We start from the raw sequence: 18,879 nt of genomic DNA on the forward strand, positions 1-18,879 counted from the left end.
CATTTTGATAATGTTGCACCTTTTAATGCGATTTTGAAGAAAATATGAGAAAACGAGGACAAAAATCTGAGGTTTTTCCAAAATTTGTGAAACTTTGGAAAAACGATCAGGAAGGCTGCTAATAGGCCAGCAGTAACATTGTGTGGTGGGGGCTTCCAGCAAGAATGCTTTGTGTTTTTATGTGTGAAAAGGTTCTGTTGTATTGTTGTATTCACGTTTCAACTAAGCAGCAGGGCTGCACATTAAATTCTTTTATTCCAAAGAAAACAAAAAAATCTAACAGAGCCTTCTGGGAGAAAGGATTATGGTCTGATCAAACTAAAGAGCACTTTTGAAGGTATGTTTGGGTCAGAAACAGCAATCCGCCATGCTCTGGGGTTCCTTTTCTTCAGATGGAGCTGAAGTTCTTGTCAGCGTGGATGAAGCCACAAATATCAGTCAGTTTTTGCCGAGAAACACTCGGTTGTCTGTTTCAATGTTAAGGTTCAAGAAGTCTTTATTTTTCAGGATCTTTGTGAGCACAAACGCGCATCGAAACAGCAATGGGTTGACCTCACCAAAAGAAAATTTAAGGGGTCACCAAAAGAACGCTTTGGACAAGACATGTCCTCGCATCCTCTGATAAAAGTAGAGCACTTTTTCGAGGTAGCTGCATGTTCACAAGTTGTGGGATGTTGATGGATCCCAACCAAAGACTCCTGGATGCTAAAGTAAATCAAAAGGTGCTTTAACAAAGCATCACTTGAATGATTTGAAGAATTATTTGTAAGGTTTGCTTTGGCTCTAATGGCCTTTATTTGAAAGTGCCAGGACAGGAAAGTAGGCAATGAGAGAGAGGGAAGACGTGCGGCAAAGGTCAGCAGGCCGGGTCTCAAACCTGCGACGGCTGCGTTGAGGACTAAGGCCTCCCTATGTGGGAGTGCTTAACTCCTGCGCTACCAGAGCACTCCCGATTTGAAGAATTTTGAAATAATTTCGCAGCTATCATATGGCAGCTTTATTTTTTTTCCCGCCTGACCTTGCCAGACGATTTGCTGCCTTCTACTCAATAACAACTCTCCTGCAACCCTGCAAAGAGCAGCAGATATAGAAAATGGGTAGATGGATGTATTCCAATGCACGTGTTTTGTTTTTATTGAAAAGTAAGAAAAAAATGCATCAAAGGGTTTGAAAACTATTTGCCATACTCTTGTTTCTGAGTCGTAAAAACCTTAAAATCTGATGTGATGGGAAGATAAATGGAGATAAAGGGCAATCCTGGAAGAAAACCTGTAAAACACTGCAAAATACTTGAGATGTGCTTTAAATCCAGTCCTTTTAATTTGTTAGATGTACTATAAGCTTGAACTATAATATAGAGAAGAATGGAAAAATATTATGTATATATTGAAATTTAAGGTTGTTTTGCAAGACACTGTAAATAGTTAAGAACAGTAATGTGAAATTAATAAGAAAAAAGAAATGTGTATATTCATTCATATTGATAATGATGCACTTATTTAAAATTGTATTATATATATACTGCTCAAAAAAATAAAGGGAACACTTAAACAACACAATATAACTCCAAGTAAATCAAACTTCTGTGAAATCAAACTGTCCACTTAGGAAGCAACACTGATTGACAATCAATTTCACCTGCTGTTGTGCAAATGGAACTTTGTACAGAACAAAGTATTCAATGAGAATATTTCTTTCGTTCTGATCTAGGATGTGTTATTTGAGTGTTCCCTTTATTTTTTTGAGCAGTATATATATATATATATATATATATATATATATATATATATATATATATATATATATATATATATATATATTTTATTATTATTTTTTTATTTACAAAAATATGTTTTTTACTCATTTGTTAAAAGATGTCGTGACACTGTAATATAAGGCAGATAATGTGTGAAAAGATCAAACTGCTCTCAATGCTAACATTGCCACCTGAAAAAATGCACAACTCTGAGTCAAAAACAACCAATCAGAGCAAGGAGGAAGGTCTTAGTGCTGTCAATCAAGCTCATGTACATGGTGAGGAACTGTTTTATCTGCTGCTATTGGTGGCTGTGCTAACTAGCTTGAGGATTCATGGCAGGCCCTGGTGTGGGGAACGAGCAATAGTGTAACAGAGAGCAATCAATCAATCAAGTTTATTGGTATAGGTATAGTATTTGAGCAACAAGGCAATTAAAAGGGCTTTACATCTTAAAAACACAAAACTAAAGAGTCATACAAAAATTACAGTCACCAATTTGAGAAACCAGTAAGAAACTTTACATTGTGTCAAGTGGAATTATCAAAAACATCTATGCACATCATATATGTTGGTCAATGCAAGGGGGAGGGTCTGAGCAGCACCTACACAGGGGAGATATACAGGTCTAAGACCCTCCTCCTGGCTCTGATTGGTTGTTTTTGACCGAGTATTTCTACTAATGAATGTACAACCATATTATTATTATTATTTCTTTTTTTATTATTATTTTTTAATAAAAGTAAAATGCAGCTGCATATATATATATATATATATATATATATATATATATATATATATATATATATATATATATATATATATATATATATATATATATATATATATATATATATAATCATGTCCTCCATTTGCTGTTGTAATTCCACTAGCCTACAGGTTACCGAATTGGCAGAGGACACTGTGGGTCCCGCTCCACTCAATACTCTTTAATGGACCATGCTGCTGTGATCAGCCAATGACAGGAACGGCGGGGAAACACTACAGAGGCAGCGCCACTGGCAGGCAGCATGAACACAGCCAGCCAATGCGCGGGAGGGACGGGGCAGAGGAAAGGGGAGGGGAGGTCTGAGGCTACGGGAGAAACTGAGGTAGAGGGCGGAGTTTCTCCCCGAGCTCGCCTGCACATTCGTGTGTTTCCTCACTCTCCCCTCCTCTTTTCATCCTCCCCCACCCCCACCTCGGCTGCCCCCCCCCCCCCCCCCCGTCCTCCACCTCCTCCTCCTCCCGCTGCTGCTGCTCTCATCGAGCCTGCCCGCCCCTGAGTCTGGAGCAGCAGCAGCGGTGGAAGCCTCACTGCCTCTCCTCGCCTCACCAGTGCGGGAACCACAGCAGCAGGAGAGCGGAATGGATACGGAAGGGAGCCAGAGCAGCCTGTCCTCCGGCACGGACAACTCCCCCCACGACCCCTGGTAAACGAGCCGGTCCGGAGCGCCGCCGCGTTTGCTTTTTCTGGACCCGTTTTTTGAGTTCACCTTGGACTTTAGTGGAGTTCCGCGCCGAGACAAAAGACGAGCACGCTGCGTGTGTGTGTGTGTGTGTGTGTGTGTGTATGTCTGTGTGTGTGTCTCTCTCTCTCTCTCCCCCTCTCTCTCTCTGAATGTGTGTGTGTGTATGTGTGTGTGGGATGGATCCACTCACCGGAGGAGACACAGACGCACCGCTTCTTTCCGCCTGCCTGCCTCCCTTCCTCCTCATCCTTCTTGTTTGTTTATTTCTCGCGGTGTTCCTCCAAATGGCCACGCTGCAACTTCTCCATCATCCCCGTCTCGTATTATCACCATTATTATTTATTCCTCCTCCTCTGGGGGATTATAACGGCCCGGCCGGCCGATGGGTGACTTCGCAACATGGCCGATGCTTTTCTTCTTTACTTTACTGATGCTAGATTACACAGAGAAACCCTCCAGATTTGCTCGTAAATGTGCTGGGGGGAGAGGCGCTTTGTGCTGTGTGACTTACATGCGGCTTGTGTTTCTCTCATTCAGCAAAATGTTCATCGGGGGTCTGAGTTGGCAGACAACACAAGGTGAGCTGTCCCGCACTCTACTTTAACACTGTCTGGATGAAACAACCTCCCTCTCCCTCTCCCTCCCTCTCTCTGTGAAAACGCGCAGCTTCCATGCTTCTTGAAGTTGCACAGAAAGCCCGTGTACAGTTCAAACACAGAAAGGCTGCTGTTCACCGAGGATCAGCTCTCAGGATTTAAGACTTGCAGAGACGCAGGAGATTAACACTGGAAATCGTGCACACGTACAACTAGACTCGTCTGCCTGCCCCCCTCACCCCCACAACCTCCCTCACTCCCTCTTCTTTCTTTCTTTTTTTTTTTTTGGTTCCTCCCGCATGTGCGCTCGTTTGCGCAGTTATAATAACAGAGGTTTTCACCTCTATTAAGATAAATACGCACATGATAAAAGTTATCGATTATTCGGAGGCAAAGCCGAAGTTGTGCTCCTGCTTATTCCCACGCTCCCGTTGTTTTCCTCTCAGTTTTCCTCTCATCGTTAGTCATTTATTCTTGGAGACACGCATGCTCACGGTTTATTCTAGTTAGCCGTGTTATTATCCCACAGATCCTGCTGCTCTAAACCTGCAATCTTGTTTTTTTTTTTTTTTTTTGTGTGGCCTTCGCTGTAATCTGGGAGGTCTGGAGGGACGCAAACACAACGTGGTCCACCCCGACCCCATTGTTTCTCTCCGGCCACCCCAGCAACACATGTGTGTGTGTGTGTGTGTGTGTGTATGGGGAGGGTGTCTGCAGGGAGAACTTGTCCCCCTTCCTGAGTTTATTTAACAGTTCGCTGTCCTCGTTGTCTTCCGCAGAAGGCTTGAGAGAGTACTTCTGCAAATTTGGCGAGGTGAAGGAGTGCATGGTGATGCGGGATCCCGTTACCAAGCGGTCGAGGTAAGAGGGAAAGGAGGCGTGTGCGCCCCGCCGTCCTATCACTGGATGCCTCATGCCTGCTATCCACGCTTATTCTCCAGGGACGCCCCTAGAAAGTTTTTGAACCGGGGGTGTGTGACCAGATGGCGACCACTGATCATTTTCTGCGGGCACGAGGGGCTAGTTGATGCAAGAGACATAACATAATTTAATTTAAATATATATATATATCTATATGCCGAGTTGGGTAGTAACTAGTTACGTTTACTTGATGTACGTTTAGGAGTATTTTTCTTACTATGCTGAACTTTTTACTTTCACTTATTTATGAAGCATCGCTACTCTGACTGGACTAAAAATTTCTGGACCCTTGTGAGTAACTTCACTGAGTGAAGAGCAAGCTTGTTTTAACTCAAAAACCCACCAGACACAGACACACACCTGCACTTTCTGTTAACGTTTCATACGTTTTATAGTGAAATTTTTGTTTTTTTGTTATGATGTTATTTGTATGAATCATTTTGAATTTGGTCCTCAAACTACCATCACATTCACATAATTTTAAATTTTGGTCCAGCTGATGATTTTTAAATATTAAATGATTGATCTTATGATCAGAACCTCAGCAGCCTTTTCGCCAAATACTCTTTTTCACTCTTGAGTAATTTCTTTTTACTACAGCTACTTTTTACTTTTTTTTTTTTGAGGCAGTGCTACTCTTACTTGAGTACAGTTTTTGGGTTCTCCACCCACAAATATCTCTGTCAAAGAACCTGCAACACTTTACAGATTTTACATCACTATCATGTGTTGTAGTCAGGAATCAGTAGGTCAGACCTCAAGGAAAATGATCCATGAAAAGCATGATTGGTGACTCTCTTTTCAAATCACCACATTTAGTAGCTTTAGTAATTATTACGTTGTCTGGTGGTAGCAACAGGGGGAGTGATTGCTACTAGCTGAAGCTCCTTCTCTAGCTTTGAGTTCATACTTGTGGAAAATTACTCATATAGGACCCCCTTGGCGGGACCACTGAGCTTCTCCACCAAAGATGGCTGCATGTGTGAGTTTATTTCGTTCCTCTCCTCTTGCAGGGGGTTCGGCTTCGTTACATACGCAGATCAGGCCGGTGTGGAAAAGGTTTTGGCACAAAACAGACATGAATTGGATTCCAAAACGGTGAGTTTTCTATTTAGAAGCGCTTTATGGCTAGCTAACTTTTTCTATCAGCATGTTTTGTGTTTTTTTTTTAAAAACATTTTCTTTTTATTATTCTTCCTGCCTCTCTGTGCATTTTGCCTCCCACTGTATGGCTTGTAAAGTTTAGGAGTGCATTTTGGAGCAGCCACCCTTCCCTCCTCCTTCTTCTTCTCCTGTCTGCTCATTTCCCCCCTCCAAATCCCGGTTCAGGGCGCCAACATGAAAGCGTTCTTTCTTGGTCTTCATTGCCATGGTTACCTGGGGGACCTGAATGGGGTAGCGGGAGCCCCTGCTAACACCCCTCGCAGGTTTTATGCACAGCACAGAGCGCACAGAAGTTGTTTCAGCTGAGTTTTAGGGAAGGAAAAAGTTGTTAGCGTTGAGTCCCAGCCCGGGAAGATTCAGCCTGTGAGGTCTTCTCTTCAACATGGATGCAACTGTTGAGATTTTGCAGGGAATTGAGATGTTCCTGTAAAGAAAAAAAAATTAAATAAATCCCCCCTCCTACACTCATGGAGTATGAAAATTTAAATGTGGGTAAATGGGACAGACCCTTTGCCAGAAAGAAGGTCATGCTTGTGTTTGGTTTTATTAATAAATATCAGGGGAGCGGAGAAAGAAATGGCATGAGAGGACGTGTGAATCCCAGCGGCTTGTGTCTGGTGTGACTCTGAGCTGCTGACTGAGATTTGAATATCCATGAAGGTGTGAATGTTGCTGTCTTGGTCATGTAGATTGAGTGTGGGAGCGGGGACTGGGTGTGTCTTCGTCAGCTTGAACTCGCACACACACACACACACACACGCAAACGCACACACGCATGCATGCACAATAGGATCATTTGAGAGTGAAAATTGGTGGCACAGAATGGCAGCAGAGCCCAGGGGTGGAGGAAAGGTAGAGTTGGGTGCAGTTGTTGGAGCAAGTCTGTTGCTGGGGGTGACGCCAGCCTCTGGAGACGGTGCTGTAGCAGCACAACCCAATGGGATTCATGTCTCCATAACAACTTCTCAGCTATTTTGCATTAACTTAAGGCGCTGGACCCAGTCAGGCGGCACAGCTCTGACACGGAGAGATAATGTCAAGTCATGCCAGACTTTCATTTTTTATACATCTCATTATTTCAAAGCTGCAGCTTGCAAATATTTGAAGATTTTTATCATTTTTATTTATTTTTTTTATGACCGTTATTAGATTTATTACAACACGCCTGTTGCTGTGTTCGCTTCAAAGTAGGCTCTGAGCAACTGAGTCGTATTACCTCTTAAAACTAGGTGCTGCTGAAGTATCTGAAAGTCAGAACCCTGTTTATGTGTGTTGGTGTGTGGGCGCGCGTGTGTGTGTGATTTTGGAAGCTCAGCTTGGCAGGTCGCTGGTGGGGATTAGATGCTGCCCTGTTATAAACCAAAATACTTTGCGGGGATGTAACGATATGAAAACTGGAGACTCAGCAGTCAGTCAGAGATTGGAATCTGCCGATTTCCTCTTTGACCGGCTTTTATAGGCAAGTCATATACTGAAAAGATGAAATTTTCTTTTACTTCTCATTAAAACTCCCACTATTTTTTTTATATTCATAAGCATATCAGCGAACAGAATGCTCTTTTAGGCCCCAAGCACGGCATAGGAATGTGAGGATATGAATGAACATTATTGTATCATAAATATAGTGTCTTTAACGTTTTTATCATTTGGTAAAATGATAAAAAAAAATATATGCCTAAGATGTTATGTTTTTTTCAATTCCTCAGAGTTTTCCCATTATTCGACCGATCTAAATCAGAAGTGTTCAAGGTGAGGCTTGTGGGCCTTTTGTGGCCCATGGACTGATTTTATGAGTCCAAACCTCACATAAAATACCCACCACCTGTGCTGGTGGGAACAAATCTGACCCACCAGCACAGCCAGTGTCCGCAGACAAAATCTACATAAAATAGAAAATGTTAGGCAGAACCAAAGTACTTATCTTTACTTGACTAAGTATTTTTTTGCTTTCGGTTTAATTTCTAAATAAATAGGGCCACAGCTAATCAGAAACTGCTACTCAAAATCAGCCCTCGGTCCACCTGTTCTTTAAAGTCTGCAGAATACAGCAACTTTGTTGCTAAAACAGAGATCCGTGTGTTCTGTTTGCCGAGAGTAGACACAGAAAAAAAGTTTTGCAAATCAATAAAATAGAAGACAATGACTATCCAAAGTTAGATTATTGCTTAGCGGGTAAGAATAAATAGTAAAAGTAAAAATGTCTTCATATCTACAGTATTTCGTACCACAAAATAACATGCAAACCAACATCTTTCGCTTTCAGTTTTGTTAGCGGTTTATTATATGTCCATTTGCAGTTTTGATGAGTAACTTCCAGGTCTTAGAGTCTTAGCGCTTGCATGCAATATTTGGAGGGAGATTATGTTTCAGGTGCAATGCCTTCACATTCTGCATGCCAGTAATGTTTTTGATCAGTTGAAAAGCCATTTAGCGCCCTTCATGCCAGCACCTTTTTATGTTTGTCAGTGGCTGAGATGCTAAAGCTCAGACAAGGGTGGAGTGTGTTGTTAAAATGAAAAACATTATTGCAATATTTAACAATTACATACCAATTACAGGTTTCGTTGGGCATCCATAAATGATGTGTATATTGTACTGAATTACTTGTACGAAATGCATGAAAAACAATAAAACTAAAATGAAACACTTATTTCTGAATATTCAGGATATCAAATATAATTGGACTGAACTAAATTAAAAATAGAAAAGTAGTCGGTAGGAGCAAATAAGTATCTGGATGGTCTAATCTAAAAGTCAGCTTAGCTTATTTAGGGGGCTGTATGACGCATAGATCAACACAGCATTACTCTTTCACCACCTATTGCTGTGGACTGCTGGACAGCTGGCTTTTTGTTTGTTTGAAAGAATGACAAATTTACCTGCTTGTAAATATTTTTTTCTGTATAGCCTAAGGAAGGAGCACCACACATCCCTCTACTGCTGTAAATAGGTTCTGCAAAATGCAGTTCTAAATTTAGCAGTTGTTAATTTTCTATTTCTAACACCAAAGCCGTTTATTTTGCAGCAAGAGGGTTAAATTTGGGCTTTTTTGTTTAAATAAAACCCAATCAGGTTAAGTTAAAAAAACAAAAAACAAAAAAAAAACATTTATTTAGGTCTCTAAACATAATATTTTGAAAGAAAATACTAAAAACTTAAAAAATTTGTTTGAAAGTTTGAAAAACCTGGCAAATACATTTATAATAAAATGTGATGTTAACAGATATAATTTAATGCCCTTTGTTTGTTTTTGCCTACTGTGTCTGAACTGGATTATTTATTATTTCAGTCTCAGTGGAGCTACAAATAAACCTCAATAACTGGCCATTTTCTGTGGTTGTTCATAAGCACAACGATGTAATTGGTTCCTGATGTTCCAACTCTAGCTGATTTTGCTTTTAAAACAGTGTGCACCAGAAGCGGCTGCAAGGCCAAATAAGAAAATTTGCTGCCATTTGTTGTGAAGAGACTAATGTGAGCAACATTTATTTTATGTAAAGATGAATTTATGGGTGGGTTTAGGCAGGTTCATGATCTTAGAAATCAAGGGCTAAAAGGCTTTCAAAACTGTTGAAATATTCTGGTATATCTTTCCTGATGTATTACTGCCCCTCCACCGTCTGCTGCCGTCCACTGCTGGTCACCTGGCTGAAAACAAGATCAACTTTCCCCGTTGCTTATTAAAAGAATTTTTGTTAACTAATTTGACTGTTTGTAAAATGTGGACATATTGAGAGTGAAATTTAAAGGAGGACCGTCCTTTTCTCTTATTAGAGTTTGTTAAACTACAGTTGGCTGTAAAGCTGTGGACTGCAGGCTAGAAATCTGAACAGACAGCTAGAGCAAACTTTTTATGCTCTAAATGCAATTCTTTAAAAAACAGGGAGAGGAAATAAAGAAATATTATCCTATGCAGTATTTGTTTCTACTATATTTTCGTTTCAAATCTGCACATGAAGATCCCAGTAATGTTAAAATGTCATACCTAATAATCCGTATATATTTTTTTTATTGATTGCTACTTTTTTAGTGATGTTTTTCCACTACAGTGAGCCACAGGTATACAGGAACAACTCATACAGGCATATGCTCTGGTTTTCCTACTGGTGAACAATGAAGTACAGGTGTTAAATGCCCAATAAAACAATGGCTGTGGTGGTGTGGGTTATATGCTGAACTAAATGCGCCCGCCCCCCCTTGAGTTCTTCATCTCTTAGACTTAGACTGACTTTATTGTCATTTTGCATGCACAGGGTGTATACAGAACAAAATTTTGTTGCATACGGCTCAGGACAATGTTTTGAGCTTCCAATGTTGTGAGGTTAATCTCCCCCCAAAAACTAAAAAAGATGCTGCCTGGGGCACCATACAGTCTTAGACTGCCTCTGGCTAAACAATAATAATAATGTTAATGGGTCAGATGCTGATCTTGGTTTGTTTTTTCTTACTCAGAGCTGGAAAACGTTGATTTTTGTTCTTCGTTCAGACCGTATTCGCAAAATGCAGCTGCAGGAGTTTACATGTTTTCTCAGCTGTGGCCTTTTTCCAGACACACCACATAAAAAAATAATTGATCTGAAATAGATGAACATCATGTTCAGTGTTGCTAAAATCAACGTATTACTTTCTTTTTTTCCTGCAACACAGAAAAAAAATAGATCAGTTAAAAAAAACAACAACAAACAAGACGTCTCTCTCGGGATTGAGGAAGAATATTCGATGCTCCGTTGTTTTCGCCCTCTAACGCCAAGCCTGGCGAAAGCCACAAAGGGGCAACGCTGGAGCCAAGGGAAGGTGCATGAGAGGGCTGTTTATCGAAGCAGCGAGGCTCACAGGGCGAGAGGGAAACTGCATTAGCTGGTGCAAGGTCCATGCCAGTGGTTAAAAAGGTTATTAAACATTTACAGTGCTGTTATGTCCTGGATTGTTTTTAATCCTTGTTTAAAAACGCTGAAAGTCACAGGTGAAATATCAGCAGAGCATTATAAATCCGTAAAACAAACAGGAGGTTGCTGATTGTTTTCAGGGAGAGAGGTCTGGTGAGGCTGCTGTTTCTGGTTGGAGGTTAGATTTCCTGTCGGGGGCAAAGTATTGCCTCGGGCCCGTGGTGTGCAGTTGTGTTTTTCTGGACGCGGAGGGGGCATGGCTGGTACGGTGTTTGTTTTTCTCCGCGAAATGCTTCGCTGAAACCAGCTACAGGATTAGGAAGAGACGGGAGCACATGTTCCCAGAAAACGGACCGTCTCTGGTTCCAGTTACCCATAAACGCTGGGCGTGTTATGAGTGATGGATTGTTGAGCCTCATGGGCAGTGCGTCCAGTGGCGATGAGTCAGTAATGTGTGATCACTTAATGTTGTTATTCAATTAGAGGGATAGGTTCAACATATAATTTTGTAAATAGTGATGGACCAATTCATCATCCTATTATCTCCCGATTGGCTCTGAACGCTGATTGGCAGGTCAAAGGGTAAAAAGAAAATCAGCTTTTTTCTTTCTCTCTAAACAACAACAACACTAGAAACCATCAACACTAAAATCTAGTCTCTGGTGTTCACGTTTTGGTACAACAACTAGCATATACATTGACGCATGTCTCTGAGTTTGATAAAAATCAGAATCTAGATCAGCAATTACGTTACTGAAAAGCAGAAAATGATTGGCTGTGAATGCATGACGAGGAAATACAGAAAATTGCAGTTTTTAATGAAAATAGTTCAAAATAAACATAAATTTCACATACTTTAAATGATTACATCTTTTATTTTTTTTATTTACAGATTTTATGTAGAGGAATCAGAATAAAGAGAGGCTTAAAAAACACAAGCACACATCACTTTTCAAATCATATTCCTTCCACTTCACAATAATGCACCACCTTGTCTTGGTATATCCAATAAGACACACAGTTTGTGACTGTAACATAAAGATGCAAGACTTTGTGCGGGCTTCTGCTCCAACACCTGGTTACTAGAGCTTGAATGCTAGCGGTGGCCCTTCGACTGGAAGATTAGCTGTTAATGCTGACGTGGACAAAACTGGAGCTGGGGGGTTGGAAGAGAATAGGAGAGGAGGAGGGGGAAGGCTCAGCTCCTGTGCCGTAATCAGTATGGATCTGAAAAGCAACTAATCGGATTGAAGGAAACAAACTGGATTGGCCTTCCGAGGTTCATGCGTCGGCCTCAGATCTGTGGATACAGCTCAGACCTGCTCTTAAGGTGGGACCAGGACGTGCTCAGCGCCCAGCCCGGTTGGGAAGGTTACGGGGTTAGGGTAGGGTTGGGTTGCCGGCCCTCATTAGCGCCGGCAACCCATCCCTACCCTTCGTTAACTAATTACTCCACCGTTGTTCGTCTGCGCAGGTCGACCCTGCTGGCCTCGGCCCAAACCAAGTGCCCTTCCCTCACTCATCGACATGCCAAGTTCCCCCTTTTTCCTCTCCTCTTGTGTTTATAGCTTTTTGTTTAGTCTGTATTGATTGTGCTGCCATGATGTGGCGGCCTGTGGTGCCTTTTTATCAGTGTGGCTGTTTGCCATTTGGTTGGCGACTCGACCAGAGTGTCCAGAAGAGGCAAACCCGTCATAAAGCCGCTTCAGTCGGTGATTAAAAGTGCATGCTTGTGTTTGTGTGACATTTGCGCTGCATTGCATGGAAATCCATGTGAGCATATACGTATGCGTGACTGGGAGGGTCACTCAGGAGCCCCGGTTCCTCTGCGGGGCCCATCTGTTTTGCAGTCTTTGTCCTGTTAATTAATGAAATCAGAGGGGCTGCCTGCTGGGACGGCCCCGCTGCACCGCAGCGCCGGACATGCCCACTTTCTCATGGGCTGACTGTTTTACAAATGAACACCTTCTCTCTCTTCCTGTCTTTTCTCTCATCCTCAACGTCTATTTCTGCTTTCTGCCTCTCCGTCTATTTATTTGACCCTCTGTCCTTTGTACTATTTTTGTTTTTTTTCCAGTTTGTTACACTGGTGGATGCGCAGCGCCAAGCGAGGTGACTATTTGTTGTAGATTAGTGTAGATTTTAAAAGCTAAACCACTAAAAAAAAAAAAAAAAAAAAGAAGAGAGAATTAAATCATAATTTAGGCCCTGCTGTCACTTTGCTGCTTAGATTGAGCGGAGGTTGGATGTCATGAAGCAGGATGTTAGTCAGACCATTTCACGAACACTCGGTTGTAACTCTTCTCTGTCAGGCTCAGGCAACTTTTTTCCCCTTCCTGTTACATCTTATTATTTTTTTTATTACTATCTACAATTTCACAAGCCTGACTGCTTCTCGTCACACATCAAGCCTCTGAAGAGTTATTTCTGAGTGTTGAAAACAGTGACCTGGCTACATCTCCCCCACCCCTCTTTTCGCTTTGTGGCCTTTCTGTCCTCCTCGAGGCTAATCCGCCACTCTGATAGATGCTTTAGTTTTCATTTATTTTATTATTATTTTTTTGCCTCCCTCAGAGAACAGCCAGATGTAGAAATTGCATCTTAGATGTATTCTGTGTTTTTCTACTCAAGTGGAATGATTATTTTTAACAGCATGGCATGATAGTAGCTGTAGTAGCATTATTGCAGACGTGGCTTTAGGTCTAACCTAGAGTAGTTGGTAACCATCACACTGGGGTGTTTGTTAGAGAACCTGTCGTAGTCTACAGGTTTGGAGGTGCTTGGTCAAATGGGAAATATAAAATATATACATGTCACATTAATGTAATAAATGCTACCTGATATTATTGTGCTGCGTTAGACAGGATTTTCAAATATTTTATATTTTGGTAGCAAAACTATTCTAATGATGTAAAGATGCATCAATCAGGCTTTTACTGGCTGATGCAGATTTTCCAACTTTCCTGAAGGTCTAGTTTCTTGATTTTTGTTTAATTTCCAGCTACACTGGATTTTTTTTTTTTTTGGGCTCAGCGATGATTTGGTACAGCTGTGACTTACCCGTACTGTTTTTACCCAACTCGCTTTGAGAACTAAACGTAATGGCAAATATATATTTGTTCTTCTTTCGGAACAAATTTAAAAGAATGTAAACATTTTTAGGATGATAAAACTATGAAGAATAAATGCATGAAATAAATTAAAAAAAATACAGAGGTAACAGAGCTGTTTCTCTTTGAGTCTCATGGTCATGGGACGGTGTTATCTATAAATAATGAAGGAATGCCTCGTTTAGTCCTCTACAAGACAAATTCACAAATAAACTTACCTGCTTGTTCACATGCCTCATGATGTAAAAATGCACAATATCACAAGATTTTTCCCACAAGTTCATTTAGTTTAGAGTAAGCAGATACTCCACTGCGATATTTCTAACATCTATTGATCCCAGCATGTTCCATGACTTACAATATGGACCACGGTGGTAATAATTGGACTTTATAATTGTTTTGCGACAAAGGACACATACAGCTTTCTTTGAAAATGGCTTTACATGTTTTGTTTTTACTTATTTTTATCTGCAAACATACTGATGCTAAAAAAAGCCAACTTTGAGGCATCATCTCTTGCCTTCCTCGTTCAATAGTGTTCATTTCAGTGCGACCTGGTGGTTCTGAGGTACTGACGATTTACTGGAAAAAATATCTCATTTTTAGTTTCTAAGTGGTCGATCGCTGACCATAATCAGCGAAACTAAAAGAGTAATTTGACAGATGTATAATCCACTAAAACAGATACTTCCCAAAACTCTATGCCCGTGAAACTTGTTAGATTCTATTTTAGATTTGACCAAAACGAAACATTTTTTTGCTGATGTGGATGCTTTACTTGGGGAAAAAAAAAAGTTTTCCGCTTTAATGTTTTGTATTTAACAGGATTTCTTTTATTTTCAAGTATTTGACATCTCTCCAGTAAAAATTGGTGGAGTGCGATGTGATGTGTTTAATGATTTTAGTCAGTAAAACATATTTGGTGTCAAAGCGAATCCAGACATTTGACAAATGTCATGCAGACACAATTACAAGAAATCACAAAACAATGTCAAACAAGTGTTTTGTTTTGTTTTTCCCTACTATTTTTGTGATTTATTTTTGTGCCAAATGTGATTCGGCTTCTGATCACTGTCAACCTACGGTGCGTCTGTGTCTCTGCCTCTTATGGCCTCAGGCGGCTTCACTTTTCTAGTCATGTCTGACCATTTAAGAGCAGGTGGGCTGATTTGAACACCAGAGGCTTATAAGTCACTTCCTGGTCAGACCAAACCCACGAACATGCCCCCAACTTTGCACCGAAAATAAATATATAAACATATTTGTCTTTTCTTTCTTTTTCATGTATATATATATATACTACATATATATATAAAGCTATTTTTGGAGTGCAGGTGCTCCGTACTCTGCTCTGCACTGATTAAGTACGAATAACATGTTTTCCTGCATGCTGTTTAAAGACCATCTCAGAGTCACACAGATTTATAAGGTTACATTTATCTCAGTTGCGGCAGATGCTATAATAAACTGCTTGTTGCCTCTTTTTTTTGTGTGTGTGTGTGTGACCTCGCTCCGTTGTCGTGCTGCTGTTTGCCGTTTGTCGCCGTCGGCTTCTGTCACCTTCTTCTTTGTGCTCAGACCAGCTGGAGGTGACATGACTCTTCTCATCTTTGCGTCCCACTTCAAGGTGCAAAGTCCTTCTGCAATCCCTTTCAAGGGCGCTGCAGCTGCATCTTAGTTACACAGCGTTGTGCTCGCCGAGTGCTGGTAAATCTGAAGCACTTAAAGGCCCTCAAAGGATGTATTTGCCATCAGAAGCGAGCAATTATCACTGTACAGAGATGAAAGGTTCTTTTTAGAAACGTCGAAGGAGGAACCTATTTAATGATGCCTATATTGTCCACGTTATATTTAATTATTTTTGGCTGTTGGGCAGACTATAGTTGCCAATTGCAATTCAATACGCTTAATAGCGGCCATGTGAGACACAAGAGGCTTTGCTTCACAGATCCAATTATTGCGACATAGATGGAAACCCCTAAGACTATTATACACTACAAGGTCCTGTGACCTAAAATCATCTCTCTCAGCTGGCGTGAGTGTGAATAACACGAGATTCCGCGCAAATATAAAATGCCAGGCTGGGCTTTGCATATTTAACATTATTAAAATGCCAGCACATTCAAAGCTCATTTATTTCTAATTTTATCTGCAACCTTGACCACTGCTGAGACATTCCAGTGGAGTGGGGGGGAAGGAGGGGACTCTGGATACAGTCAAATCTGACTAATCCAAAATGGTGGTTGTCAGGATTTGTGAGACTTAGAAAAAAAACCAAAAAAAAAACACATTCATCTTAAATGTATTCCGAATATTAAATGCTCATTTCAGATCTCAGGCCGCTCCGCTTTGTCTAGTTCGTGGCGGTCCGGCTGTGTCTCAGCAGAAAATTCGGAGAAAGTATGAATTGTCGTCTCGCTGACTAATTTGTTCCCGTTGACTGTTTGTGTGGCTGCTGGGTTTGGATTTGTAGGGGCTTGCATAAACAAGGGGCTACTATACATATTCACAGATTAGCATACGCTCTATTTCAGGACTTTAGTGCTTCTTCCCAAGGAGTCAGATTTACAGACTTGTGTGTTGTGACTAATTCTGGTTTTTATTTACCACTGCAAGAATTTGCTGCTTCTGAACAGAATATAGAGCAGAACCAGACTTAGTGACTTTGCTGCATAAATAAAAGATTTTCATGGTGGGTGAGGTCAAAGCCCTGACAATTTGCCACATTATAGTTTGCATTTCTTGTGTTAATACCAAGCTGTGAAGATTTTATTTGCTGTCATGAAGATTTCTTCTTGTTTTTGCTTTGTCGCCACATTAAATGTTTTAGATTTTGAAACAAATTTTAGCATCAAAGATAACCTCAGAAGTAGAAATAAACTTCTTTATAATAAGGATTTCATTTTGTAAATGAAAAACTATCCAAAACAACCTGATCATGTGAGAAAAAGTAATCAACCCTCTAAATCTACTAACTGTTGTTACCGTCCTGGGCAACAATAGCTGTCATCGAACAGGTTTTGGCCCACTCTTCTTCGCAGAACGGTTTTAATTGTTAATATTTTTTAAAATTCAGCCTGTTTAAGGTCATGCCACAACATCTCAGTCAGATGAAAGCCCAGGACTTTGGCTAGGCCACTCTTGAACCTTCATTTTGCTTATTTTGAGGCATTCAGATGTAGACTCGCTGTCTGTGGCAGAGGACCTATGTCCACTAAATGTGACCACTAAATGTCACCATGTTTGGTGGTGGTCACCAAACATGGTGACATTTAGTTAATGAACTAAAATGCTCAGTCCACAGAATATTGTCCCTATAGTTTTGAAGATCATCTAGATTTTTTTTGTTGTTTTTACTGTTTGTCCACAGCAAGTTTTGTCTTACTTTTCACACATGAGCAGACAGGCTTGGTTTAATAGTTAATAATGTTGTTGCTTTTTGTTTTGGGTAGGAATGTAATTCTTAATGCAGCTTTCGGTATATTTTATTCATTTTGACATTTTGTCATTAAGTTGGATGAGCTGTAATTCAGTGGGAGGCAGATCTTTAAAGGATGTAATTAAGCCTAAACATAAATGAAAAGCCCTATAAAGCACAAACAGCAAACTCAGGAGGGGAAGGGTTATCACTTCAGTGCCTTACGCTGTACTTTAAAATAATCCATCAATCTTTAATTTTATGTCTGCTCCAGCAGCGTTTATAACTGGGTTTAAATCTTTCCCCCGCAGATCGACCCAAAGGTGGCGTTTCCCCGCCGGGCTCAGCCTAAGGTGAGTGCCCCCTCACAAATGAGTTAACAGCGAGGTGATGATGTCATATATCACTCCTAATCCCTACATCCTGGTTGGCTAGGATAAGAGTCAGGCCCGAGACCAGAAAAGAGCTGCAGTTCACTTGTTCAGCCTGACACCGTGACCCCGTTCTCTGCTCCCTGACCCCTGACCTGCCTCCTGAAATGACACAGATGCATTTTAGTTCCTGCTTCCTTATGAATTCATAGGATTCACACATGAACTGACGCAGATCTGAGCACACATCAAACTCGTAGAATTAGCAGGCAAATCCTTAAACAGAAATGTGACACCTGCCTTTGTACGGTCTGTGTCTCATGAAGGATGTCTTCCCGTTCTGATTGTGTTTCTAGCTTGTGACCAGGACAAAGAAGATCTTTGTCGGAGGACTTTCAGTCAATACGACCATCGAAGATGTGAAGCAATACTTTGATCAGTTTGGAAAGGTGAGTTTTTACAAACATGCTGTGTTCAGGCCACAGTCTGGTGTTATCCTTCATGGAGGCAAACATCTGAATGGAATTCAAGCTTGTTTTATTTTTCATATCATTGCCCTCGCTGTTACATTTTTTTCTGCTTTATTTTTTCATTATTAGAGTTGAGGAATTAATGCTCTATCCATCAGTTATTTGCACAAAATGAGTTGGGCATACGCAGTCGCTGTCTAACTTCCGCACTGAATCTGCAAGGACGTCGAAGGGGCTAGAGTAACACACATTTGCATAAACTTGCATGCAAGGCCTGCATGCAGAGAAGTATGACGAAGACAGCCATGATTGGGACTAAAATCGCTTCTGCAATTTCTCTCACACAACACTTGCTTTGCAAATTTGTCAGCCTGAAAGTTATGTAACTTGTGAAATTGTAATTAGTCGGGTAGATATTAGATTTATCAGTTATATGATCAAATAAACAGAAAATAAAAGTGTTATTTCCAATTGGGATTACAAACATCCATCAGTGGGCAGCTAATAAACAAAATTTGTCCATCTTCTCTTTTACTGTGATGTGTTCTTACTACTTTTTGATACAGCTAGCAAAGAATATCTATGTATTTTTTATATGTAATAGCAGGGGAATTATGTACAGTAAAACACATGTTCAAGTTCTATTCTGTCTCATTAGCAACTCATTTTTTGGAGACTCATTTTACAAATTATGTTATTTGTTTTCTTCTCGTTT

General features: G+C 40.6%; 1 protein-coding gene across 1 annotated transcript in view; it reads left to right on the plus strand.

Moving 5' to 3' along the window:
• Window positions 1-3,038: 3,038 nt before the first annotated feature.
• Window positions 3,039-18,879, plus strand: part of LOC102220933 (RNA-binding protein Musashi homolog 1) — a 32,111-nt gene continuing 16,270 nt past the window's right edge. The window contains exons 1-6 of the mRNA XM_005797941.2: window positions 3,039-3,189; window positions 3,766-3,806; window positions 4,604-4,685; window positions 5,759-5,843; window positions 17,635-17,676; window positions 18,051-18,143. Coding sequence (XP_005797998.1) covers window positions 3,125-3,189; window positions 3,766-3,806; window positions 4,604-4,685; window positions 5,759-5,843; window positions 17,635-17,676; window positions 18,051-18,143 — 408 coding nt within the window. The 5' untranslated portion in view covers window positions 3,039-3,124. The remainder of the gene's footprint in view (window positions 3,190-3,765; window positions 3,807-4,603; window positions 4,686-5,758; window positions 5,844-17,634; window positions 17,677-18,050; window positions 18,144-18,879) is intronic.

Source organism: Xiphophorus maculatus, chromosome 20 (genome assembly GCF_002775205.1).
Source record: "Xiphophorus maculatus strain JP 163 A chromosome 20, X_maculatus-5.0-male, whole genome shotgun sequence".
In the NCBI taxonomy this organism is placed as follows: domain Eukaryota; kingdom Metazoa; phylum Chordata; class Actinopteri; order Cyprinodontiformes; family Poeciliidae; genus Xiphophorus; species Xiphophorus maculatus.